Source organism: Podarcis melisellensis, assembly GCF_964234715.1.
Source record: "Podarcis melisellensis genome assembly, chromosome: 2".
In the NCBI taxonomy this organism is placed as follows: Eukaryota; Metazoa; Chordata; class Lepidosauria; order Squamata; family Lacertidae; genus Podarcis; species Podarcis melisellensis.
This window is the reverse complement of record NC_138529.1, coordinates 95827401-95855334: the sequence shown is the minus strand read 5'-3', so window position 1 is coordinate 95855334 and position 27934 is coordinate 95827401. Positions and strand designations below refer to the sequence as shown.

The following is a 27934-nucleotide window of genomic DNA, read 5'->3' as shown; positions in this document are numbered from 1 at the left end:
CATATGCTTCTGTAAAGTTTAAAAGCAGAAGGCAACATGATTGCGACAGGGATTTCCTGAAGAAATCTATAAAAGTTATAACATAGGGGATAATATCCCTCTGCTCTCCGCCCCTACCCTCTGAAATTAAAGCCCAGCAAGCTGACGGAGACTATAGGGTGGCACTAGCCCATTACAAGAGCATACATGTGAATTATTAACCATTTATACTGTTTCCATTCTATCCTTTTCAATCATCACTTCAACAGGTGGCATGCTTTAAGCATTGTTCCCATGTCTTCCATTTGAAGGAAACAGGCCCTGGAACAATATGAAGCAACACTTGCACAGTCTGTGTGTTTTGTTTTGTTCTTTTTCTTTCCTTCTCCAAGTTGTTTCCTTCAGCTGAATGGGGAGTAACTACTCCAGCTCTTTGGGAAGTGGCACCTGTGCAGCAAAAAAAAGAAATGTAAATTTGGGTAGTGGGGGAGGGGGAGATATATCATCATCATAATCTTCTTCCAAATGAAACAAAATGGTAACTGGGTTCAATTCCCTACCCATGGTATAAACAAAATACTCTGCAATATATATATATATATATATATATATATGCAGGTTTTGGTGTCTTCGGGTGTCTTCCCGTGTAAAAGTTGGGGTGTCTAGGCGACGTTTCGACGAGGTCTCACTCGTCATCTTCAGGCTGGTGCTTTCGGCTTCTTGTTACTGGAACAGAGCAGGATCTCAGTGTTTGAGTTCCTATAAATACTGTTGAGGGGGTGTGGTGTATAGCCTCCAATGTTCTGGGCAGAGAGGAAGTTCCCAGGCTAGTGTGCCTTTTCTTCTTTTGTTCCTTAATTACTTGAGGGATATCTTGAGTGATTTCTTGAGTGATATCCTGAGTACCACTGAGTGCCCCTATACACGAAGCCAAGCCAGAGCACAACTAAGTGCAGTACAGCCATCTTCTCAGAAAAACTCTTCACAAAGTTCAAGAGGTCAAGACACAAAGACTTTAGCAACTAATCCACACCTAATGACCCACCTAAGTGGTACTCAGGATATCACTCAAGAAATCACTCAAGATATCCCTCAAGTAATTAAGGAACAAAAGAAGAAAAGGCACACTAGCCTGGGAACTTCCTCTCTGCCCAGAACATTGGAGGCTATACACCACACCCCCTCAACAGTATTTATAGGAACTCAAACACTGAGATCCTGCTCTGTTCCAGTAACAAGAAGCCGAAAGCACCAGCCTGAAGATGACGAGTGAGACCTCGTCGAAACGTCGCCTAGACACCCCAACTTTTACACGGGAAGACACCCGAGGACACCAAAACCTGCATTCCTGTACCCGTGAAAATCTACGAAAGCATATATATATATATATATATATATACCAGACATATTGTGACAATTCAATCCACTACAAGCAATTGATGATGTTCTCTTTACAACCAAATCCTAAACGCACAGTTTAGGCAATCCATCCATTTCAACAGAACTTACTTTCCACATAAATTTATTACCAGGCTCAGGATAAGTTGTTGTCCACCACAAGTACATATAGAGGGGTTTTTTAATTTAAGAAATGTCCCAGACTTATAATTTTGCTTTTTGTGTTACTATTTTTTTGCAATATGCTTGGTAAAAAGGCATTCTACTGAGCTGCAGGTGGGACGAACAGCTGAACTGACAAGCTTAGGCCATTCAGGTGATGGATGGGATGAGTATGCTGGCTGCTGATTGTTCTCTAACGACCATTGCAAGGTGCTTGTGGCTGGAAGACACTCAGTGCCAGGTGTGTGTCTCATCTGTTTATGCACACACACAACATCAGCCTGTTCCTTCATTTCACTGAGGTGAACAGAGAGTCACAAACTGTATCTGGAATTTCTTCTATAAGGTAATTGCTGGCTGTTCTGTCTTACGGTGTTTTATATGTTTCTAAACCCATTTCCACTGATTTTCCATTGTGGGAATATATGGATTGTGGGAAGTAGAAGTGCTGGAATAGAAGGTGTGAACTGACCACCACCCCTTTCACCAGCAATAAAAGCCCCTCATTTAACTATCCTCAAATTGACAAAATGGACATGTTGAGGAATGTTCTCCTGTGTTGTTTTATGTGACTGAAGCGTTCTAGAACTTTTACAGTTTGGAAGGCTACAATTAAACCACTAGACTAATGCATAAAAAAAGAAAAGGAGAAATAATGATGGGCATTAAATAAGATAAAATGCTCAAGCCCTACCCAGGCTGTTTGTCTATAACAGCTATTTAGTTCAAGTTAAAACTAAGAATGCTACAACAGATCAAAAACAGAAAGCATTAAAACTGGCTCTGATTTTAGATTGCCATGTTTCTAGACAGGAAGCTAGCCCAGATGTCTTAACGTAATGAAGGGAACCGCCAGGAGGTGTAATGTATATTGCGTGACTTTCAAGCTTGGAAAATTACTTCTGAACTACCGAGGAAGACATAATTAAATGTAACTGCTATGGGTGACCTCAGTGATTAACAGGTGCAGGACACGGGACCTGATCCAAGTGAAAACATCCAAGGCATGCAAAACACCCGAAGGATAGAGATCTAATGTGGGTGAGCTTTTCCAGCTGTGTAATTGAGAGGGGGGATTTGTTGGAAAATGCACCCTGCATCTCCACATCTTGCAATGCTCTTGGTGGTTGACACTGGAGACGCCCCACCCGGGGTCAGAAGGATTTCAGACAAATGCTCTTCCTCAAGCAACATGACTAGAGAAGGAAAAATAAGAAGTACTGAATGGTAAATCTGGGCACGTTTTAGCCACTTCACTGTGTGTGAACACATATACATCACTCGCATATATTGGTGCCACAGTGTGGAGAATGTAAGATTTCATGCAGAGACCCACTGAATACACTTTATCATTAATATGATGTGATTGCCCTTTTAGGAACAGAACCAGAATAAACAAACTGTAGCAGAAGGGCCAGTGGTTGCCACTATTGGGCACCTTCAGGTAGGAGATCACAGCCAACTTTCAGACCCTCTCTAGGACTTGCGCATCCTCCTCATTATTGCTTTCTGTTCACATGTTCCATTAGTAATGTCAGCAGTGATGGCGGCGTGGTGACAGCAGGAGGCCCCATTAGCTTCCCATTAGAAGTGGTTTCAGGTTAAGAACGGACCTTCAGAACGAATTAAGTACGTAACCAGAAGTACCACTGTACAGACTTAAATGCTGCAATTATAATGGATCTAAAAATGCTGATAACAACAGCATTGAAAGGCGCATGGAGTGTTAATGCCATCCACCTGACAGCTGCAAAGTATGGCTGCACTCAGAGTAATATGGCCATATTAGCAACACCACCCCCACCCCCACTGACATCTGCATGTTGAGCCTGAGAATATGTTGGAAGCCGCCCAGAGTGGCTGGGGCGACCCAGTCAGATGGGCGGCATATAAATAATAAGTTGTTGTTGTCATTTGTAGTCTGATTGGCAGCCTCTCTCTTTTAGCTGAAATTGCCAGAGACTGAACCCGGCGCAAAACATGGGTTCCTCCATGATGCAAGGGATCCTTCCAAAATTACTTTCGATAGCTACTATTAAAATTCTCTCTCTTCTGAAAACAGTAAATGTTCCACCCATAAACATGCATCTTAGTTTGGAATTTTTTTTTAAAAAAATGTGGGTTTTTAAAACAATACAAAATACAAAGATTCCATCATTAGTATTTACATAATATTAATGTGAGTGCACAAACGTAGTTTGCATGCTTTGGATCCTAAGTCAGGAATAGAAGAGAGGTCTGCCCAGTTGCAGGCCATTCCCCCTTTCCCCTTCCCTCCAGCCTTCATGAGATATCTGCGGCGGAAAGAAGGGGACAGAAAACTTTCCTTCCATAGCCATCACCAGTGGTGGTGGGGGAGGTCACCTCGATGGGGAGACACCACAGGGATTTCCCCTTTGGTGTCTCTCCTTCTGGGGAGAAACCTCCTTCTCCTTGCTTATTAGGGTGCAAGGACTGCACCCCCGTAAGAATGGCTGATGGATGGTGAAAAGACTGAGTGAGAGGCAGTACGTAAAGTGAAGATCTCTCAGAGTGAGAGACTGGATAAGAAAAGGGAAGTTAACCAGTGCAAGGTGGGAAGGTTTGTAATTTTCTCTGGTGAATGGGGAATTAAGAGTTATGTTTGTTCAGAGAGGTATTTGCATTTTTTTACACATTTTCTGAAGGTTTGGATATCCTCAGAGCTGGTGCTATTAATAGGCTGCCTAGGGTACAGACCTCAGAAGGGCACAGTATTGACCTTTCAGGGACAGTTTTACACAGATTAATTTTGTTACATCTTATAAATTTCTAATAGTATTTTACTTCTATATTTTGAAGAATTTCATCATTTTTGAGGTAATTCATACATTAGAATTTTTTTTAAGTATATATGAAATAGACTGCAGAGTTGATTGGAAGTTATGTTGCATAAAAAGTGAAAATGCACCTCATTTTAAATCTTAAAAGTCACATCTTAAACTTGGCAACTATATCAACTGAACATGCCCAAGCATCAGATACACTTCAGCTGAAGGAATAGGTGACAAAATTTGTAAAGGAAAAGGCACCCAAAGTAATATTTTGATGTGCCTGAAACAGAGACTTTTCAGAGGGTTTAATTTTAATATCACAGGTTTGTTCAAAATTATTTGTGTGCTAAAACATTTTCTTTTGTACTTGAGAAAGACAATAAAAGATCGTTGTATTACTTATTCCTGAAAATTACAAATTTAGCAGTTTCAAGTTTTGTGTATTTCATTTTTTCTACAAGACATCTGGGGTGTGTGTGTGCAAGTACTTAGTCTTGCTTAGGGTGCAAAATAGCGTGACACCGGCACTGGATATCCTGCCGCTGATTTCACCCTCCCTTATTTTTTTAGGAGGCTGTTGTTATTAGATGTGCATTATGTTTATAGTTGCACCTAAGATAAGCAGGTTATATGAGCTACTGGTTTGTACAGGGTTTATAAGAGCGTGTATAATTTGGCACTGTTATTATATCATATTTATTACTATGTATTGCTTATCATTCTGAACTGTATCTACATAACCATTCTAATGTTTTGTATTGTCTGGCTATTATGGGATATATTGACATACATTGTTTATTACGTTCTATGTTGTAAACTGCCCTGTGGTTTATTTTGCTTTTTGTTTTCGTTTTGCAAAATGTGGTACAGTATATAAATGTTAAAAGTAAATAATAATAAATAACTGCTAATGTTAGCTATATATACAAATAGCTATATATACAAATTGCCAGTACATGACACCCAATTTAAATTAGGATAAGAGTAGGAGATAGGGGGACTACGATGCTATGGTTCCATATGCAGATCATTCCCTGCCTGCAATCTGCATATGGAAAATGTCCCCATTAAAGTGAATCAAAAGTTTTCCTCCAGTGCAAATTGTGGCTCTGGATTGGGACTACAGTGGAGGTAAAGGATTTGTTCCTTACCCTCTCCCTTGGTAGGGTGATGAACTGGATCAAGGGTGGTGGGTTGGGATACACTGACACTTTGTCTAAATTGAAAATGCTTGCATTTAAAGCAGGTACCCCCAAACTCAGCCCTCCAGATGTTTTGGGACTACAACTCCCATCATCCCTGACCACTGGTCCTGTTAGCTAGGGATGATAGGAGTTGTAGTCCCAAAACATCTGGAGGGCCGAATTTGGGGGTGCCTGATTTAAAGGCTCAGACACACAGCTTTTGCAATGTGGAATTTCACCCTTAGGATTCAGGCTATTGTCTCCACAACACACGGCTGTTGTCATCCCCAAATGACTCGATTTTGAATGAAATATCTTAAGATATTGCAGTATTTTCCTACTTCCTTTTTCACCCCATTGCACTCACCGGTTTCAGATAAGCTACGTTGCTCTGGCGAATATCATTAAGTAGCTGATCTCTAGGAGTGACTTCCACCAGAGGAGGTGGCCGTCTTCTTGGAATAGGCTTGAGTGTCTTGATCACATCTTTGAGGTTGGTTTTTTCAGCAGGCTCCACATATTCTTTTATGGTGGGTTTCCGCTGGGTTCTCTTGAGTTTCACTATTTTGAAGTCGCCACTGCTTACCTTTTCAGGTTCTGGTTTTCTTGCGGGTTCGTATTTCCTGCCCGCAGATGGAGCTTTGGGGACTGGTGGCATTGGAGGTTGCATCGAAGGAGGCAACGCTGAAGCAGGCACCGGTCCCCCTAGCAATTCCCACATGCCAGGAGGCAACCCGAGTCCGTTCTCTAACATGGCTATTAGCTCTTTCTGCTGTTTCCGTTGCTGCTGCTTTTGCTCCTCTATCCTTTTCTGCCTCTGTTTATCGAGGTTTCTGCTGAGCAGATTGGTGACCACCATTCTGGGACCTGGAAGTTCAAAGTGATACCCTATCTTGAGCAGCGTAGGGTTGGCTTTCAGTAACCTAGCGATCTCCGTTTCTGCTTGATGGCCCAACATGCTTCTCTGGTTGTGAAAGCGTAGCTCAGTCAGCTTCTCATTGTACTGCAGACACCTCATAATTGCAACAATTCCTTTACCCGAGATGAAATTTGAATCAATATTCAGTGTAGTGATGCTCCTGTTTTCACGCAGCATGTTGGCCAAGGCAAAAGCCACATTATCATCTGCCCCCACATTGGCTAAACTGAATGTTTTGATGTGCTTATTCTTTTTCATAGCATTGACAAAGTCCACCAGCATTTCCTTGGGGATGTTCTCAATGTTGTTCAAGTTGAGTTCTGTCATGCTTGGGTCATTCTTCTGGACCTTTCTCAGGCTCTCATCTAAATTGGTTTGATTTCCTGAAGGCCTGGCACTTAACTTAATAAAATTAGTATCTACAGCTAATTTTTTGGGAATATTTAATTTTGATGCTTTCTTTTCATTATTGTCTTGTTTTTCACCTGATCCCTCTGTTTCATGTTCATTTCTGCTGTCCTCTTCACCATATGGTTTCTTTGTTCCCAGTTCTTCCTTATCTTTCTCTTCGTCCTCCTCCTCCTGTTCCTCCTCTCCTTCCTCCTCCTCCTCCTCTTCATCCTCCTCCTCTTCTTCCTCCTCTTCCTCCTCTTCTTCCTCCTCTTCCTCCTCTTCACCTTCCTCTTCCTCTTCTTCATTCTCTTTATAGTCTCTTACATCTCCATTTGTTTTCCCTGCATTGTTTTTCACCATCTGCTTCTCATTACTAATATCTGCAGAATTTTCTTCGGACTTCTCCACAGTGTGTCTCTGCAGAAAACAGAATGCTAAGAGCTGAAATAATTTAAAATGGTTTTTCCTCATCTACTAAATAAAACCAACAAAGCTGATGTGACATTTGAATTTGTTTCCCCACTGTGCAGATGAGTTCCTTTAAAAGAAAATACACAGTTCTAAATTCCAGTATGTACTATGCTGGAATTTATTCTTTACTTTTCACAGTCCAAATGCTCTGATGTCAATATTATTTGAGTTTGTCTGCTACATTGTTGTTGTTGTTGTCGTTTAGTCGTGTCCGACTCTTCGTGACCCCCTGGACCAGAGCACGCCAGGCCCTCCTGTCTTCCACTGCCTCCCGCAGTTTGGTCAGTAATGTCTGCTACATTACTATTATACAATAATCTTTCATATGTCAAAATCTGGAAATAACTACTTCATTATTTTATAATGGGTTTCAAAATAATATACATTATTGGACTCATTCTGCAGTCAGGCTTGTTGTTCCATTTCTCCACAGATTCCTCTGGATGTCAAATGTATTGGTCTTCTGGCTAAAACATCCATTTCCCTCCACTGATTGCCCTGTTTACCTATCCACAAAATAACTATTGTTTTAGAATTACAAATTATGTATTAGAATTAGAATTATGTATTGTAATCATAGCATTTCTTTCTCCATCACCACATACAGGTGGACATTAAACAAGCCCCACAGGACATTGTAAAAGAACATACATGTGGGGTTTTTAGTAGGGTCTGAGTAGCGTTTCCATCCCCGTTCAGCCCAGACACTGAGGTCCAGTTCTGAGGGCCTTACGGCAGTTCCCTCAATGCAAGAAGTAAGGTTACAAGGAACCAGGCAGAGGGCCTTCTCGGTAGTGGCACCTGCCCTGTGGAATGCCCTCCCATCGTATGTCAGGGAGAGAAGTAACTATGCAAGCTATAGAAGACATCTGAAGGCAGCCCTGTATAGGGAAGTTTTTAATGTTTAATTATGTTTTTGTATATGCTGGAAGCTGCTCAGAGTGGCTGAACCAACCCAGTCAGATGGGTGGGGTACAAATACTAAAATTTATATTGTTTTAAATTTAGCGTGTATTTAATATTCTATTGGGAGCCAACCAGAATGGCTGTGGAAACCCAGCCAGATGGGGGTATAAATAATAAATTATTATATTATAAATTAGTAGTAGTAGTAGTAGTAGTGACTGGCAGGGCAGAATGAGGTAGGGAAACACTGCTCACCTGGCTTTGCAATATGGAAGTGTGAGAGGGGCAGGGAGGTAGGGAGGTTGGTGTGGTGTGGGGGCAGCAGCAGGAGGGTTGAATAGGGTCTGCAGCCATGCCCACACTGCATCACACTTCCTGCCACCTCTCCCCTCTCTTTTTCAGTTACTAGCAGTGACCTTTGTATTAGGAAGCCAGGTAAGCAACCCACCCTGCTCATGTTCTGTTCTGCCATTGGCTACTTACTAGGGGGTTATTTTCACTATTTTTAAAATGTTGAGAGCAATCATAATACACATTCTTTGGTCCGAAAGACAATAAAGCTGAGATATGCTCAATGTTTAGATTTCCACTCTATATTTTTCTGGAAATTCTAAGATATCGGAATCCATATAATTTCCAACTCGGTGCCCCCTTTTCCCCTGGACCTGCTTAGCTTAGGTAGTTGTTAAAGATACTGGTAAAGGTAAAGGGACCCCTGACCATTAGGTTCAGTCGTGGCTAACTCTGGGGATGCGGTGCTCATCTCGCTTTATTGGCGGAGGGAGCCGGGGTACAGCTTCTGGGTCATTTGGCCAGCATGATTAAGCCGCTTCTGGTGAACCAGAGCAGCGCACGGAAACGCCATTTTCCTTCCCGCCGGAGTGGTACCTATTTATCTACTTGTACTTTGATGTGCTTTCGAACTGCTAGGTTGGCAGGAGCCGGGACCGAGCAACAGGACCTCACCCCTTCACAGGGATTTGAACTGCCGACCTTCTGATCGGCAAGTCCTAGGCTCTGTGGTTTAACCCACAGCGGTAGTTTAGTTTAATTTCCAGCCATCCTAAAGTAATTTACAATGCCTGCTAGAGTAAATTTGCCTGGCACCAGAAAGATGACAAAGTCAGCACCAAGCAAGCTTGGCTGGGGAGAGCACTCAACAATTGGGGCGCTACCACAGGAAAGGCCTGTCTCTTATTGTCATCCTCCAAGCATCTCTCTTGTGGGCCTCACACTATATACCAGATTATACTAAAATCTTTTTTAGTATAAATCTTTTTAATTAGCATGCTCTGCTGTTATCACTTCCTCTGGCTTTTCCTGAATAATTTTAGAGCAACACTAAGCACAATACAGGACGCGGGTGGCCCTGTGGTCTAAACCACAGAGCCTAGGGCTTGCCAATCAGAAGGTCGGCGGTTTGAATCCCTGCAACGGGGTGAGCTCCTGTTGCTCGGTCCCTGCTCCTGCCAGCCTAGCAGTTCGAAAGCACATCAAAGTGCAAGTAGATAAATAGTTACCGCTCTGGCGGAAAGGTAAACAGCTTTTCTGTGCGCTGCTCTGGTTTGCCAGAAGCGGCTTAGTCATGCTGGCCACATGACCCGGAAGCTGTATGCCGGCTCCCTCGGCCAATAAAGTGAGATGAGCATCGCAACCCCAGAGTCGGTCACGACTGGACCTAATGGTCAGGGGTCCCTTTACCTTTAAGCACAATACAGTCTTTCTACTAGTCCTGGTGTAATTGCAGCAGTAACTGTAAGAGTCAGTCAGTAAAATATTTAAGCAATGTCTCAGTTTCAGCCAGGCAGGGTTATGGAACCCTAATTTCAATTCTCGCTCTTTTTCTTTGTTGTCTCATATCCTGTTAGATCTACTGTTTCTAATGGACCAGGAGCAATAAAGGGTGAGAGAGGTCTCCTACCCCACTCCTCTGTCTGTGCCTTTTGTTCTATTTCTCTGTTCTCTGCTCTCCTCTGTTGACTAAGTCACTTCTCTCTCTTCCACTATTTTCCCTAAACCACTACATATTCATTTTGCCCAAACCTCTGTTGACAACTGACCATTTCTAACTGATTTACGCTGCTCACTTGTCAGTGCCTGGTGTCTGACTTCAGCTTCATCCTGTCCAGGTTACACTCCTGAGCACTTCTATGCAGGAATAGTCTTGAGAAAAGTCAGTACAAAACCTTCTCCTAAGGCAAGGCGTTTCTAAATCTTGTAATAGAAAAGCAAAACAAAACCAAGTACACAATTGTTCCTGGCTTATTACATGCGATCCTGAGGACATTCCCCTCAGTGTTTCCCAAGCAAGGAAACACATTTCCTCAGCTCTAGAACTGAAATTCTGAGTTATTGTGAAAACATGATTTCCACTCCCTGCCCTGGCAATTCTTGCATTTGTATGTTTTAAAGTATGGTTTCCTCCCCTCACTTTATTGTTTCTCTTTTCCTAAACCGCTTTGAGGTTTTGGGGTTGTTGTTTTTGCAGTCAAGCAGTGCATAATTTTATGAAATACGTAAAATAAAATAGTGGTGGTTTGTTTTTTGTTTATTTATTTTAAAAAAGCTTAAAAGTCCCATATCTTTGCCTCTTTAGTATCTGAGAAGAATATGAGCCTGCTACTCCGTTTCTGCTTCCCTCATAGCTTGAATGGCTTTTGCTTACACAGATAAATGTTTAAATTGCTGCTTTTAATTAGTGTGTTCTCTGTACTCCAATATTTAATTTTTGCATCTTTTGTTGTGAGATGTGTTTAATTATAAGAGAAGCAGGACACGAATAGCTTTAATCCATCAATCAATTCTTCCAAGGCTGAGTATTATCTATTTGAACCATTTGACTTATGTTGCATTCAAGAAGGAATCTCCCCTCTCCCATGGAAGTCAGGGAGCATCTTCCAGCCAAAATACCTCACCATTTCATCTCTAGGAGGGTGTGTATATTCATCAGTTTCCAGTGCCTGTCTAAGGTACAGGGCTCTGTTCCTGCACAGCATACCTGCATCACACAGAACTAAGGAAAGCAAAGGCACAGCAGAATGCCTTGCTCTTCCTGTGTAAGAACTCCATTTTTATAATCAGACTTCACACCTGATCATGTGAGCTTCTGCACTGATCCAGTAATTCATTGGGCTTAGGTCATATGACAATAATTAAAACTGATACAAGCTCGCTTTCCCTTTAAGATCCCAGGCAACGACTTAGTCCAAGGGCTGTCTCTGAGACAGGTACATTTGTCTAGGATGTGGAGAAAGACCTTTCAGGTGGGAGCTCTTTGCTATGGAATTTCCTTCCCAAGAAGGTCTACTCTGTCTGCATTTATAAAAGCCTGCAAAATGCCCCCCCCCAAGCCTTGTAGCACAATTCAATTAACCTAATTATTATTTAGATGTTGCTATTGGGTGTGTTGTAGTTCCCACATCACCACGAGAAGCATGCAGAATAGTTGCATTTCCTGTTTCTTACCTCCGATGGCAAGAGAGTGACAGGCACTCTTTCATCCTCGTGCATCCGTCTTGAGGCCTTCTGCCAATACAGGTAGTCAACAAGAGATCTGTGGTCAAAGTTTCCCGTCGGTGGCTTTTCAGTCTGGTCTCTCTGTATCATTCCAACTGGCACTTCAGGGTCTGGAGCCATGACTTCCATTTCACATTGTAGCTCCTTCAGTTCTTCGGGGGAGAGGTTTGCTAGGATTTCATCTTCATCGATCTCTTCGGAACAGATTTCTTCTTGGTCAGAGTTTTGGCTGAACTCAGACATGTTCTTTGTTGATGTAAGGGAAAAAAAGACTCAGAAACACCTAAAGGAAATTTAAGAAAGACAATAACCAGAGCTGGTTATATCTTCTTCAATTTTATGAAACCCTCAGTGCCCCTAAGGTTTTTGGGAAATATTTTTTTTTTTTGCCCGAAATTGCAGTACAACTGAATCTTAGGAGATGCTTGTGTAAGAGTGAGCGAGGGCTGGAGCATATGGTCGGTCTATATTAAGCAGTGCTTGGCTGGGGGAGGAGAATTTATGGAAGTGCTGCCATGTTCTGTTTTCAGCAGCTTGTGTCAGCTGTGTAAGCCCCTTCTGACATTTCAGTACAGCTGTTGTGTAGCGCTGCAGCTTCTTCGTGGTAATTTGCTGGAGGATTCCCCCAAGGATATGAGATTTATTGGCTCATGATATATACAAAATATTTAAATATAGGGAAATGAATGCTACTCAGGGTGGCCTGCACATGACCCTCTATACCTCATAGGTCCACTCCAAGCTTAGCTAATGCTCAGGCTTTGTGCTGGTCACCAATTATTTTCATCCTCGGCACGTATCAGTCTTCAGAAAATGATTGATTTACGATGGCCAGTTTAAATGGCACTGGCAAAGATCGCTGTATTTATTGTCCCTAGCACTAAGGAATGCCCTTCGGGCACGTGCTCTGCGGAGTCACTGACATTTTGTTTTAACAAATCAAAGGAGCTGGACAACAGAAGCATCATCTGACAATAAGCAAAACAGCTGTTATTTTAAGACAAACATTTCAGTGGAGAAAGAAACGAGGGAAAGTGCTATTTGTAAACTCCCATGACCCGCAAATAAGACCTACCCTGTAGCACAGTTCCTATTTGCTAATTATAAACATTTTGTATGATAGCACTTCAACAAATGCTGGTTTTTGCCTCTGCAGCTATTGCTATTGCAAGAAAATGTATGGCACCTTGTCCAGCATCACCATGAAGGCGGGGGCTTTTTCTAACTTACGTAAACCTTGCGCCAGGTGCGAACACCTCTGAGGTGCCTCCGTAAGCAGAGCCTTAGCCCAGAACAAGGACACCTGCAGAAATAAAGATGCAGTAGCAGATGTCCTAATGCCTAGGGCCATGGCTTCATGAAGCCTTTGGAGAACCATCTCCATTCTTTGATCCTCAGCATTATTGGGGAGATCATCATCACCCTTGGCTGCATTAATCCTAGAGGCAAATGAAGAAACTGGGGAATCCACTAAGGGGCCTTCAGCTTCTCCATAATGCAATTGGGCAAAGTGTGAAATCTCTGAGGGGCAAGACCAAGAAACCCTCTGGTATTGCCTATTCAGCTGAGGGGGAAGGGAACCACATTGGGCTTGATGCCTAGAGCAGTTGTCACTGTGGAGACTTCCCTCCTAGTTTTATCATCCTGCCCAGAAGCAGTCTTAGGGAGAGAAATCTCCAAAGTCCAGCATGCCTTCTTTCTTAACGGGGAGAAGTCCTTCTGGGAGGACAGGCAGGAGCAGAGGCAAGGCTTGGCTCCTCCTCAATTACAGGCAGGGGAGGGGAAGCAAATTCATTCACGCAAGTTGCTGCCACCTCCACCAGGGCAAAAACTACCAGACTAACCATAACTTTTGCTGCCTGAGCCAGAGAATTCCACTCCTTGGCCCCACTTAGGTACCAATTTTTTTGATTTCAAGTGTTGGCAACTCTTGCTCTAAGCATTGCAGTAGTGAGTACTATGATTATTTTGGTTGTGCCAATATAAACAGGCCAAACTAATTAAGTGAATGTAATTAACATTATAAGGGACGCAGGTGGCGCTGTGGGTTAAACCACTGAGCCTCTTGGGTTTGCCGATCAGAAGGTCAGCGGTTCGAATCCCTGCAATGGGGTGAGCTCCCGTTGCTCGGTCCCTGCTCCTGCCAACCTAGCAGTTCGAAAGCACCTCAAAGTGCAAGTAGATAAATAGGTACCGCTCTGGTGGGAAGGTAAATGGCATTTCCATGCACTGCTCTGGTTCGCCAGAAGTGGCTTAGTCATGCTGGCCACATGACCCGGAAGCTGTATGCTGGCTCCCTCAGCCAATAAAGTGAGATGAACGCCGCAACCCCATAGTCAGTCACAACTGGACCTAATGGTCTTTACCTTTACCTTTACCTAATTAACATTATAAAAATAAAAAGAGCAGCAATGAGGGCCCTAAACAGAACCAGGATCATCAGGGACAGGGAGGTGGTATAACCCTCCCCCTCCCCTGCTGCCCCTGTTGAACCCTACCCCAAGCTGCCATTTGTATCCTAATCCAGCCTCCATTGGCACCAGTGATGCTGCGTGTAGGCTGTTAATTAAAAGGAAGGTGTCGCATGACACTTACTCTTCCCAGCCAATCAAGACTTGAACAAAAGAGTGCAGGTGTGCCCATGGCAGACCATGCAAGACTTTAGCTTCAAGTGTTACTATTAGACTGAAAACTAAGCTCTAGCAGGATATTTTAAAAGATAATTCTGCTGGAATCAGAGTCTCATTGAGGCTTGCTTTGCAAACCAATAATTTCCTGAGTTATGTAAATCCAGAACGAAACAAACTGACCTAGAAAACTATAACTACACAGTTACAAGCAAGATGGGCCATATTTGTTAGTTTCATAATTGTAGTATTAAGGAAATAACATTGCATGGGAATGTGCATATCAGAGTTCTAATCATGGCTGGTGGGTGTTTTTTGTTTGTTTGTTTCCCAAATAAAGCTGCTTTTGGAGGGGTAATTCAGAATTGTGGAGAGCGGCACAGTCTTTCTCCAGCCACTCCAAATTGCCACATCATCTGCTTTTCCCTACAGGGTTCCAAACACGTGACTTCATAAATTCCTGTTTAGAGTAGAGGCGTGTCAGGCAGAGAAAAGGTTAAGCATCTCTTTCTCCCACACATCTTTTCCTGGGGGAAGGGTTTCCTGCTGGGTTTCAGCTCCAAGAGCTTGCACAGAAAATGAAGTTAATTCCCCCGAGTTATTTACAACAATTCCTCCCAAAATGTATTGTATATGCGCACTTTTGTACTGCTGCGACACAGTTTTCTTCCTAGTCGGTGCTAAAGACCTTGACCTTTAGGCTGAATCAAAGGCTGCTTCAGTGACATAGATCTGAACTGAAAAAGATGGGCAGGTTTTCCTTCTGGGAGAACCAAGCAACTAAGCTGGTCCAGATGGTTGCTAGGGCAGTTCCTGTTTGTTGTGGGGAGAAGAATGTAAAACTGGAATGTGGACAAGAGGCCAGACGTTACACGTCCAATGACAACTATCGGTACCCTTCAGATATGCAAATAAAATACAGAAGAGGAAAAGTGGTTGGTTGCGCTCATGGGTAGTCGCTGAAGTACAGAAGGTTTTGCTTATTGCAGGTAACTATTACAATTTGCTATTTGCTGGAATTGACTCTGCCAGTACAGAGTACACATATTGACAGAGACAGTTATAACCCAGTGATAGTTTAGCAGATATGGGCAAGGTTGGCTCTAATAGTAGGCAGGTGGTTTTGGGTGTCATGAAAGAGCAGCACATTGTAATGTATACAATTAATATTTGTTGTATTTTTACTTCCAGGGAGCTGAATTTGTGGGATTTTCTGCTTCAGGTGCGAAAATAATTTGGCCAGCCTTGGGTACTTGAGGAAAGGCAGGTGTTGTTTGCTGCTCAGCCACAAGACAAGGAAATGTCTTGGAGTGGCCACTTATGGATTGGCAAAAAAGAGGAAATAAACCACCCAAGAAGTGGATGAAAGAGTAATTTCTTAAAAGGTGCACATGCTAATTTGGAAACAATTACTTAATTTAAATAGAAATAAAATCTCACCACAATGGGGAAGATTATGACCAGGTGATTTGTGTGTGCTTGATCAGTCTGATGTCCAGGCGTGCTGCCCCTTTCCTCTGCAATTCTGTGATTGTATAAATGGGTAGACTGTCACTAAAAAGGTAAAGGGATCCCTGACCATTAGGTCCAGTCGTGGCCGACTCTGGGGTTGCGGCGCTCATCTTGCTTTATTGGCCGAGGGAGCCGGCGTACAGCTTCTGAGTCATGTGGCCAGCAAGACTAAGCCGCTTCTGGCGAACCAGAGCAGCGCACAGAAACGCTGTTTACCTTCCCGCCGGAGTGGTACCTATTTATCTACTTGCACTTTGACATGCTTTTGAACTGCTAGGTTGGCAGGAGCTGGGACCGAGCAACGTGAGCTCACCCCGTCACGGGGATTTGAACCGACGACTTTCTGATCAGAAATCCTAGACTGTCACTAGCTGGTGTTTAATTGTGGGTGTATTCTGAAGCGTATTATTGACGCAATAATAGTGCATTAGTGGTAGTTTTATTCTGGTTGTTTGTTCTGTGATGCCTCCCCAATGCTTCCACATTATTGCCACCCAAAGGGGCTATAGGGCAACAAAAGCAGGACAAAAAGTAAACCAGAATGTTGTGGTAGAAAAAGTTACAGGATTTCAACAGGTAGTTATGGGTTCTGCACTGAATGGAAATAAAGCAGTGTGACCACACCAAAGCTTCCACAGGCACATACAGTACTGAAAGGAATAATGTGTGCAACCACCCTAATAGTATGAGTGCAAATGATAATGATTACACACTAAAAGGGAGGTCTGGAGGCAAAGGTGCTATTAGTATTTCTGGCACTTTACAAAATTACATAAGCTTGGTGTTCATTTGGTTTGTTTTTTTTAAACACACAAATAAACGATCAAATGGTATATAGTTGACTAAGAGCCCCAGTAGAAGAAGAAGAAGAAGAGTTTGGATTTGATACCCCGCTTTATCACTACCCGAAGGAGTCTCAAAGCGGCTAACATTCTCCTTTCCCTTCCTCCCCCACAACAAACACTCTGTGAGGTGAGTGGGGCTGAGAGACTTCAAAGAAGTGTGACTGGCCCAAGGTCACCCAGCAGCTGCATGTGGAGGAGCGGGGAATTGAACCCGGTTCACCAGATTACAAGTCCACCACTCTTAACCACTACACCACACTGGCTCTTTATTTATTCACAGTACCTCTTTATTTAGAAACTTATCACTGTGGATTGATGAAAGAGGTTGGGACTAGAAGTGGATTTAACACACTTTTCACTGCAAAGGATTTAAGGGGTCAGTTTGTGTTTTGCTTAGGAAAGTTTGTTCTTACTTGGGTGATCTAAGAACTACTTTAAATAGCATCACCATTAGTTTAGTGAAAGAGATGGCTCGCTTCTTTTTTATTTTTAAAAAGGAGGGTTCTGTTTATTGCCAACAATTCATTGCTGGTTAGTATTTATTCCCAACCACTCTGCTCTTTGAAAACCAGGTTTGAAAACCAATTACCGGTACCAAAGGCTAGGTTTGCCCACCCCATTCAGGAGCCTACAACTCAACAAATAGGACGAATGCACTAGATTTATTGTATGTCTATTATATAGCTATCAACTTTTCCTTTTTCTTGTGAGGAATCCTATTAGGAGTAAGGGAATTTCCCTTAAAAAAAGGAAAACGTTGACAGCTATGGTCTATTATAAACATGCATTATAGGTATACACTATGCCAAGAATAGTCGATACAGTGCCCTCAATATGCTGTTGGACTAAATTTCCTTTATCTATTTGCCATGCTGATTGGGGCCAGGGGCGCCGACTTATAAAAAATATTGGGGGGGCCCATACCGACTTATAAAAAATATTGGGGGGGCCCAAGACCTCCAAACCGCTCCTGCTGGGGGAACGAAAGGGGAGCCCCGGGCTGCCCCGACCTTAAGTGAACCTGTGAGGTTGGCTGCCGCCGTGGGCGGTGAATATTAATGATGTATCATTTTTGTGCTTCATGCTGTGGCCACAGACATGTGATCTGATGGTGAATTTGGGGTGACCCAATGCAAAAATCCTGAGAATCCCTGTGGATCCATGCTTTGTAACCACGTTTTTGCACCATTGCAGCCCCAGGCAACAGTGGGTGCGTGATTTTGGGGGGGGGGCAGGCTGTAGCCATGGACATGCTATGTGATCTGATGGTGAATTTGGGGTGACCCAATGCAAAGATCCTGAGGATCCCTGTGGATCCATGTTTTGTAACCACGTTTTTGCACCATTGCAGCCCCAGGCAACAGTGGGTGCGTGATTTTTTGGGGGCAGGCTGTAGCCATGGACATGCTATGTGCTCTGATGGTGAATTTGGGGTGACCCAATGCAAAGACCCTGTGGATCCATGTTTTGTAACCACGTTTTTGCACCATTGCAGCCCCAGGCAACAGTGGGTGTGTGATTTTTGGGGGGCAGGCTGTAGCCATGGACATGCTATGTGATCTGATGGTGAATTTGGGGTGACCCAATGCAAAGATCCTGAGGATCCCTGTGGATCCATGTTTTGTAACCACGTTTTTGCACCATTGCAGCCCCAGGCAACAGTGGGTGTGTGATTTTGGGGGGGCAGGCTGTAGCCATGGACATGCTATGTGATCTGATGGTGAATTTGGGGTGACCCAATGCAAAGATCCTGAGGATCCCTGTGGATCCATGTTTTGTAACCACGTTTTTGCACCATTGCAGCCCCAGGCAACAGTGGGTGTGTGATTTTTGGGGGGCAGGCTGTAGCCATGGACATGCTATGTGCTCTGATGGTGAATTTGGGGTGACCCAATGCAAAGATCCTGAGGATCCATGCTTTTTAACCACATTTTTGCACCACTGCAGCCCCAGGCAACAGTGGGTGCGTGATTTTTGGGGGGCATGCTGTAGCCATGGACATGCTATGTGATCTGTTGGTGAATTTGGGGTGACCCAATGCAAAGATCCTGAGGATCCATGTGGATCCATGCTTTTAAACCACATTTTAAGTGGGGAGGGAAGGAAAAACACAGAACGGACAAGGAGCACGAGAGGGGTGTGCAGAGAAGCAGCTGGCTCTCTCTCTCTCTCTCTCTCTCTCTCTCTCTCTCTCTCCCCCCCCCCCTCCTGGAGCACAGAGATGACACTCTGCTTGCCTGGAGGGGAGGGGCTTTCCCTGCTCTTTGTTCCGTTTGAGCAAACACAGCAAGGAAACAGAGGAGGGTGGGCAGTAAGACCCTGAGGCAGAATGCAGGAAAGCAGCCGCTTCCTCTTTTTGAGGGAAAAATACGGTAATAATTTCCTTAAATTATTGGGGGGGCGGAGCCCCCCCAAACGATTTTTTGAGGGGGCTCGGGCCCCCTCAGGCCCCATGGAGTCGGCGCCTATGATTGGGGCTGATGGGAACTGAGAAGCATTGTTGACTACCCCTACAGTTTGTTGTTGTTAGTAAAAAGCAAAGATAAGCAGACGTGGGAGAAGTTAAAACAAGCTAACCACATAAGTAGAGGAGGTATGGCCTTCTGTCATGGATGATCTATTGGAGATTCCTGCATTGCAGGGGGTTGGACTAGATGACCGAGGGGGTCCCTTTCAACTCCACAATTCAATTATTCTGTAAATAATCTATTGCTACTCCCCCCCCCCCCAATATCCCATGAAGGCTATATGTTAGGGCATAATCCAAGCAAAACTGTACAAGACTAGGAACCACAGTCTTCAATGGAAGAATTCAGCATGTACTTGCTTCCTCTCATTACAACCCAGTTTTTATTTGGATGTGCTGAATTTAGAGCGGATTTCTCTTTTGCAAATTAGACTAATTATTGGGTTGTGCCATTGTTTGCCACTTGACCTTGCTGTCTACCTCCACTTTTCTACATAAGTCACCCACCTGCTCTACTTTTCTAAGGTGTTTTAGGATTGAAAGAAAAGGGTGAAGTGAGATTTTAAAATACTGTTTGGAAATACTCGATCCGAATCAACTAAATTAACATATTTGTCTTCTGCTCTGGATTAGCTGTTTCGGATAATCTGCTGTTGATTGATTACACCAGAGATTTTCAACCTTTTTGCGTCCACGGCTCCCTTGACCAACTACATTCTTTCTGCGTGGTGGTGTAGCGTGGGGGGTGCAGGGGGGCCGGCCGCACCGGGCGCAACATCTGGGGAGGGCCACGCTCGCACTTGCGTGTTTGAAAATAAACTTGTATTTAGATGCATTTTACTTTAATTACATCAGTATTTTCATAACAAACAATACATGTGCTTAGGGGGTAAGGGTTTCTTTAACTAATCTAGTGGAAGAGACTCGAGTGCTAAAATCCACAGGTTAGGGGGCGCAAATTACTTGCCTTGCCCCGGGTGCTGACAACCCACGCTACGCCACTGTTTCTGCGGCACCCTTGTGGCAATCAGGAGCCAAATTATGTCAGCCCTTGCCTGCAAAGCTGGCAGCCTCTCGCCCTTTTCCGTACACCCTCCCTTGTGGAGTAGTCCCTCAGCCTCCTCTCCACTCTCCTTGGGAATTCTCTGGGCAGCCAATGCTGCCGCCCCTGGTCTCTGAGCTGCCACCCCCTGCCCCAAAGAGAAGTGCCTGGGAAGCACTCCCTGGCCAGGCCCAGACACACCATTCAACTGGGGAGCTTGTAGCCAGGGCTGCTGCAGCAAACAGGTGTGCAAGCCTTTGGGAGGCAGAGATGTGAGAGGCATCACAGGAGGGAGGGAGGGAGGGACAGAAGCCAGTATTGCCCGTGGCACCCCTGACCATCATTCAAGGCACCCCAGGGTGCCATGGCACACTGCTTGAAAACCACTGGATTACATTAATAATTTGTTTCATCCCATCCCAAAAGCTCATTTTCTATAAAAGTATAATTATTATTCTACCTATTCCTAGCCATCAAGGCTAGATTTCAGTCATGTAACATGTAACAAGTATATTTCAGCATGCCCACCTTTCTATGGTGCCTAGAAAGGGCCTCAGTAAATAACCCCTCAAAAATTCACAATGCATGCTCTTACTGTTCGGTTTCTGTGTGCAGTGGCTCAGTGAACATACACCCTTAAATATCCCCACATTTCATTGGCTACCAGGACTGGACACTCCTCCCCCCCCCAATTTTAAACAGAGGGGAGGTGCAAAAAGCTGCTAACTGTGAGGAAAGGGTGGCTGGTGTAGGTGTAGTTAAGTTTGCAGATGATACAACAGTGGTTGGTTTAATCACGGCTGGAGAGGGGGAGGCAGCCTATAGGAAGGAAGTTGAGCAGTTGTGGGAGTGGTGCAGGAAAAACAACTTACTCCTTAACTTAAAGAAAACAAAAGAGATTATTGTGGACTTTAGGCATAGCTGTCAAGTGTCCCTTATTTGAAGGGACAGTCTCTTATTCCAGCGCCATGTCCCGCTGCTGTCCCTTATTGATGGATGTCCCTTAAATGATGTCCCTTAAATTCCAAAGGAAGCAGTTGCTCTCCCTCCCTCTCTGCCGGCCAGGGAGGAGGGAGGCTCCAACTGTGTTGTTTGGCTGTGTTGCTCACCCAATAAGAAGTCTAAGAACGACTGTGGGGTGGAGCTTGCATGCCTTGTATGTGGCTAGTTAATGCAAGCTGAGGAGGGTTTTGAATGTTGGACGCCATTTTGTTGCACGTGCTGCTGCAAACGTTGCAGTGCAAAGCCAGGCCGGGGAGCCATCTTAAGTTGAGGCTGCATAGGCCTTGTGGTGCATGTGATTCAGATTCTATTCAGTTGAACCTCTGGTTACAAAGTTGGTTGGACAGTGTTCTCGAAGCTACCCAGCATGAGTTTGACCAGACTGCAGGAGGACAGGAAGACTGGAGTGCCTGGAACAGGTGAGGCTGCAGGTCCCTTATTTTGGCTGCTGGCCCCTTATTTTCAAATCTGTAAGTTGACAGCTATGACTTTAGGAAATGTAAATTGAATATTCAGCCACTTATTATTGAGGGGAAGTGTGTGGAATAGGTCTCGGTGTTTCGATTTCTGGGAATGGAGTTGAGAGATGACCTAACCTGGGGAGAAAACAGCAAAGACCTGCTGAAGAGAGCACAGCAGAGGTTATATTTTCTGAGAATCCTGTGGAAAAACAATCTCTCAAAGGACCTATTGATGGCATTTTACCATAGTACTGTGGAGAGTGTATTAACTTATGGTCTGTGTGTATGGTTTGGGAGCTGCACAGTCAGGGAAAAAACAATGCTGTCCAGGGTTGTAAAGATTGCAGGGAGAATAATTGGGTGCACTCTTCCCACCTTAGATCAAATATAAGTTGTCAGGTGCCATAAGAAACCTGCAGAGATAGCGCAGGATAGTGCGCACCCCAGAAATGATCTCTTTCAGCTTCTGCCTTCTGGAAGAAGGTACAGGATTATAAAGACTATGACTAGCCGCCTGAGAAACAGTTTCTACCCAAATGCAATTCTGGTTTTAAATGCAGTATAAGGAGTATCTATAGGAGTATATTGTAATTTAAAATGGGGTTTCAGAGTTTTTAGGGGTTTTTGAATGTCTTATGTAGATTTTTCAATTTCATTGTTCTGTATGGGACAATGACAATAAAGATACCATATCGTATAGTATCGTAATTTAATACTGGTGAGGAGTGATGCACCAATTTCTCTGTTTCTGCTTTTTAAGATGTACTGCCAGCCATTTTAGGTTATGCCACACACCCATAGCAGCCATTATGTGACTGGCACCCATGGGTCTTTCAAAATTCCAAATGTGCCCGTTGGCTGCAAAAAGTTAGCAAGCCCTGTGAGTCTAGGCAGATTCCGAAAGTGGTAAGTCCCAACCCTGATAAGCAGAAATAGGCCCTAAATAAAGGGGCTATTTATTTGATATAGTCAAAATGTGACTAATTGCTCAACCTAGAATTTTGCTTTTGGGTGCTTATGCCCAGGACATATCATTATTATACAGTGGTACCTCTGGTTACGAACTTAATTTGTTCCGGAGGTCCATCCTTAACCTGAAACTGTTCTTAACCTGAGGTACCACTTTAGCTAATGGGGCCTCCTGCTGCCACCGTGCAATTTCTATTCTTATCCTGAGGTAAAGTTGTTAACCCAAGGTACTATTTCCGCGTTAGCAGAGTCTGTCACCCGAAGTGTTTGTAACACATGGTACCACTGTGTTTTATGCCTGTGTAAGCACAACATCAGCCTCTCTTGTCCTGTTCTAAAAACCAGGATAGTCATCCATAACGCAGCCCATAAATGGCTTCCTGATGTTATCGAATAAATCAACTGTGGTCTCTTGCTGGCATCTTATTCTCTCAAACCATGCCATTTGGGTCACTGAAGCGATCCATTCACCACTTGCAAATCTCCTGCTGATTTCTTGTCTGTAAATAAAGTACTTAGCTGCCCTCTTATATTTCCCTGATCTGCAACCGTTCCATCTTGAGGCCACGAGCTTGTGTGATCTGCTAAGTTAAGGTCAAGCCTCTTGTTAGGGCCTCTGCAGAGGAATTATCGAGGGAACACGAGATATTGTTGGCTCATAAGGAACAGCAATTTTGATTTGCCTTTTCCATGTATTCTGCCTTATCTCTGGTGGAACTATGATCATGGAAGAGCTACCTTCTAAGATAAGGCCTAAACTTGTGCTCACTGGTAGCAAGCTATGTTCTGGAAACTGCCTTGAGACCTCTGGATATATGGCGGTATATTATTATTAATAATAATAATAATAATAATAATAATAATAATAATAATAATGTGTGTGTGTGTGGCGTTGGTTTTTCATATTATTGCTTGTTTAATATTTCAGGTAAGACTATGAATTATGAGTGGAACATTCATACAGCTGTCACTAGAATTACCAACCTAATTTTAAATGTATTTTGCATTCTTACAGATTGGTGCTGTGTAATACAAAGTGTAATCATACATATATTAATTCACTTAGCCAACCTGATCTTCCTATTTTACTTTCCATTATTTCCCAACATGATCCTCTAACACCAGGCGGATGATGCTTCTAAACATTCATCCTGATTAGACATTGACTATTCAATGAGCAGTCATTCTGATCTGTTTGCAGGGAGGGTAGCCAATGTTGCGTCAAAACAAGTGCTATCCCACACTGTCTCATGGCATTCCTCATTGCAAAAAGTCCAGCCTTTTGCTGAAGTGGGTTTGTCGCACAGGAGCTGCAAATGAGCTTTAATTGTGCAATATGAGTTTGCTGGTATGCAATTGAATCCTGCCCCACAAAAGTGACAGACTGGAGGTGCCCTGAGCCATTCAGTTTTCATCCCCAACCTGTACCAAACATGAAAATACAATGAGAAATAGTGTCAAGCTTCAGTAAATGAAATTTAATTCCTCTGTATATGTGTAAATGGCTGTATATGTTAGAACCCTCACTTTTTTTAACATAAAGAATTGTGAATCTTTTTTTGGTTCTTCCAGCCATCCTGAATCTACCTCGTCCATCCTATCCAATCGAATCCAAAAATTTAAAAAAGAACATTTGGCCAATCTTTTTGACAGATTTGTCTCTAAGGGTTCATGATACGTCAGGGTGTGTTTTTTGTTTTGTTTCATTTTTCCAGTCTTACATTTGGTTCTCCACATTTCCACATGAGTGTGAGATTACAATTTTTTTAGTTCTCATGAAAATTCATCAGATTTTCGTGTCAATTTCTTCTTTAATATACAGTGGTACCTCTGGATGCGAACGGGATCTGTTCCGGAGCCCCGTTAACATCCTGAGTAGAAGGCAATCCGCATCTGTGCGTGCATGGGTCGCGATTCGCTGCTTCTGCGCATGTGCGTTACATCATTTTGAGTGTCTGTGCATGCGCAATCGGTGAAACCCAGAAGTAAAGCGTCCCGTTACTTCCAGGGCGCTGCGGAGTGTAACCTGAAAACCCTCAACCTGAAGCATATTTAACCCAAGGTATGACTGTACACATATTTGTAGGCAGTTTTCCTAATATAAACATTTTTCCAAAGCAATTTGCCGTAATATAATGCATTTTTGTATGTTACTTTCACATACTATGCATACTATGTATCTATGTGCACACTTTACCCCAGTTCCTGCATTTTTCTTTACATTATTTGGATGGAAAAGAATACTGCAAAATTCAAAGATGTACAAATTTAGGGTGGCTGTGATCACACAAACCAACCTGGACCCTGTGCTTGTCATGTGATGCCCTTCTTTGTCCCCCACTCTTTGAGAGATTCAGTGGGTGGCAACAAGAGAAGGGGCCTTTTCTGTGGTGATTCCTGACTATGGAATGCTCTCCCCAGAGAGGCTTGCCTGGCGCCTTCATTACAGGTCTTTAGGTGCCAGGCAAACTCATTCATCTTTCCTAGGCCTTTATCTATTAAATAATCTATGGCCTGTTACCTGCCTCACATAAGCCTCAAGAGCTACCCTGAAAGGCGGTTCAGATTACGCAACCCTTGGGATACATAAGTTCCAACCAAGATAGAACTTTGAAATCTAGCACTTAGAATTAAAAATGAAACTGTTTGAGTACTAGTCCATGGGTAGGCAAACTAAGGCCTGGGGGCTGGATGCGGCCCAGTCACCTTCTAAATCTGGCCCGCGGACGGTCCAGGAATCAGCGTGTTTTTACATGAGTAGAATGTGTGCTTTTATTTAAAATGCATCTCTGGGTTATTTGTGGGGCATAGGAATTCGTTCATTTCCCCCCCTTCAAAATACAGTCCGGCCCCCCACAAGGTCTGAGGGACAGTGGACTGGCCCCCTGCTGAAAAAGTTTGCTTACCCCTGCTAGTCTAACAGTAGCATTCTGTTAGTCTTCTGCTAGTCTTCAAAAACAGCCTCACACACAACATATTGCAGTAGTCTAATCTGCAGACTTCCATAATATGGAGAATAGTTTCTGATATATCACTGTCTAGGAGCCATATCTGGCATACCAGCCATAGCTGGTGTGAGGCACTTCATGACACCAATGTCACTCAAACATCCAAAGACAGGACCACATCCAGCATCAACGGTTAAGAAATTAAGTATTTTTCATGGGTTAGACGAAGGTAAAAAGACCATCCAGTGACTGTCTCTACATCATCAAATTCCTGAGTTGCTGAATATACTTGATCTAAATGTATAATTCTTGAATTTCTCCCAATTTACCTGAAGCTAAGATTAGTTGAACAGATTTGTTTTGAAAAACTTGACAAGCTCAAGCATTTATGCTTTAGCAAACCTGACTGAAATTCTGGGAAGCATCATTACTGACATTAGTGATAAATGTCTCTTAAAGATGTCCCATAATTTCAGCATAAACTGTCATGCTAACAATTTTTCATTTGCTAGAAAAGGCACATCGATTTTTAGAACTAGCAAGTTACATAGGCACAGAGAAAATGGTTTATTTTATGGAACTGTATATAATGTGTGATTGTCTAACATTCAAAGAGTGTTTTATGTAGAATGCATTACTGCATAATGTGAAGAATTTATGGAAACAATAGTTGTCAATTTCCCCCAAGAAAACGGGCCATGTTAAGTTTGTTCATATCATTTTATGTTTTTTAATTCCTTTGTCAGAGAGGCATCAGGCAATACATAGACTCAAAGAATTGTAGATCTGGAAGGGACCCCAAGGGTCATCTAGTCCAACCCGTTGCAATGCAGAAATCTCAACTAAAGCATACATGACAGTATATTTCTCCTTTGTTCCCTTCAGTAGTTTTGTCATGTGACTTTTATCAACATAGTGCTTTACTATTGAGGAAGCAAAAAACATAAAATAAATTCATGTAAATACTTTAAATACTTACTGTATTCAAACATACATCTTCTGATTTCTTAGCTCATAACTGTCAGACATATGCATGTACACACAGACACAAGTACAACATGAGGTCTAGAAAATTAATCATAAAAACAGGGGAGATGGTGTGGGGAAGGATTGTCAAGCTAAACTTTTACCATATAAAAACCATAACACTTCAGCAAAAGCAAAAGTGTGAATACTGGGGGTATATAGGCTGTGATCCTCATCACTGAATATATTCAGAAGTAGGTGCCATTGAAATGAATGGAATTTATTTCCACATCGGTATACATAGGATTGTAGTAAGGTAAAGCTAAAGGGACCCCTGACCATTAGGTCCAGTCATGGCCGACTCTGGGGTTGCGGTGCTCATCTCGCTTTACTGGCCGAGGGAGCCGGCGTACAGCTTCTGGGGCATGACTAAGCCACTTCTGGCGAACCAGAGCAGCGCACGGAAACACCGTTTACCTTCCCGCCGGAGTGGTATCTATTCATCGACTTGCACTTTGACGTGCTTTCGAACTGCCAGGTTGGCAGGAGCAGGGACCGAGCAACGGAAGCTCACCCCGTCGCAGGGATTGTAGTACAGTCACCTATAAAAGGCATAAATCCTTTTATAGTACATCACATAAAGTACATCACATAAATCCGAGCCATTAAGGGCTGACTTTCAGAAGAGACAGTATGGCATAGGAAACACCAAAGTGAAGCAAGTATTTATGGTTTTTGATGTAAGCACTTACCTACAGCGTGGGCAGGTATAGAGATCCCAGGCGAGTGGGCCACAATAGCCTTTTGCTCAACACCTGTGCTGCATCTTTTTCCAACTCTTCAGCCTTCAGTTCTACCTCCAAACGAAGCCGTGTCAGATGAAAGAGCAGCAGCAACCAACATGCTCACCTCCTCATGTGTCACCATTTCAATCCTAGGTAGTGGGGTCATCAAAACATGCCTGAAGTGCCTCAAATGTTGAATGGGTTCTATTTTTAAGATAACTGATGGGACAAGTGCTGACTCCAAATACTTCAGAGCAAATTCTGCCCCACTAGTCTTTCGTTTAATTTTTTTGCTGATAACCCCCTCCTTCTGAACCCGCCTCATTTATGGCTCTCTCCGTGGTGCCAGAACTTTAACCGGAGCCAACTGGAGAGAATGTACCCATGAAACTTAAACCTTGCCTCGTTTGTAAACTACTTTGTAACTAAGCATGGCGGGGCAAAGAAGAAGAACACAGTATTAAGCCCCTCGATAGCCTGTAATGTAATATCGGGAGTCTGAAGGGTCAGATGATAGCTCTGTGATAACAACATCGGCTTGGGTTACAAGTAGTCATAGAGATGCTTTGAGAGGCTCCCAGAGACCCGTC

The 27934-nt window shown here is 43.3% G+C and overlaps 1 protein-coding gene and 1 long non-coding RNA gene across 4 annotated transcripts in view; one reads left to right on the top strand and one right to left on the bottom strand.

Annotated features, from left to right (window-relative positions):
* Positions 1 to 27934, top strand: part of LOC309365452 — a 258469-nt gene that overhangs the window by 227387 nt on the left and 3148 nt on the right. The gene's annotated exons all lie outside the window — the stretch shown is intronic.
* LMOD3 (leiomodin 3) lies at positions 5 to 27758 on the bottom strand. Of its 3 annotated transcripts, none has more exons than XM_081902479.1 (4): positions 27312 to 27758; positions 11670 to 12003; positions 5883 to 7244; positions 5 to 426 (listed from the first exon to the last, which is right to left on the bottom strand). In XM_081902479.1, exons 2-4 carry the CDS (start codon positions 11961 to 11963, stop codon positions 400 to 402), a joined length of 1683 nt encoding a protein of 560 aa, XP_081758605.1. In that variant the 5' UTR covers positions 11964 to 12003; positions 27312 to 27758; the 3' UTR covers positions 5 to 399. The 3 variants fall into 3 exon arrangements, with proteins under 3 accessions (XP_081758605.1, XP_081758607.1, XP_081758606.1); XM_081902481.1 differs by having other exon boundaries at positions 27316 to 27758; XM_081902480.1 differs by lacking the exon at positions 27312 to 27758 and having other exon boundaries at positions 11670 to 12183.

Bases quoted from the DNA above. Each gene is read 5' to 3' on its own strand.
- LMOD3 (XM_081902479.1), bottom strand. From the start codon at position 11,963: ATGTCTGAGTTCAGCCAAAACTCTGACCAAGAAGAAATCTGTTCCGAA. The intron at 7,245-11,669 runs GTAAGAAACAGG...TGTTTTCTGCAG, and splicing joins TCACTCTCTTGCCATCGGAG to AGACACACTGTGGAGAAGTC. The intron at 427-5,882 runs GTGAGTGCAATG...TTTGCTGCACAG, and splicing joins ACGTAGCTTATCTGAAACCG to GTGCCACTTCCCAAAGAGCT.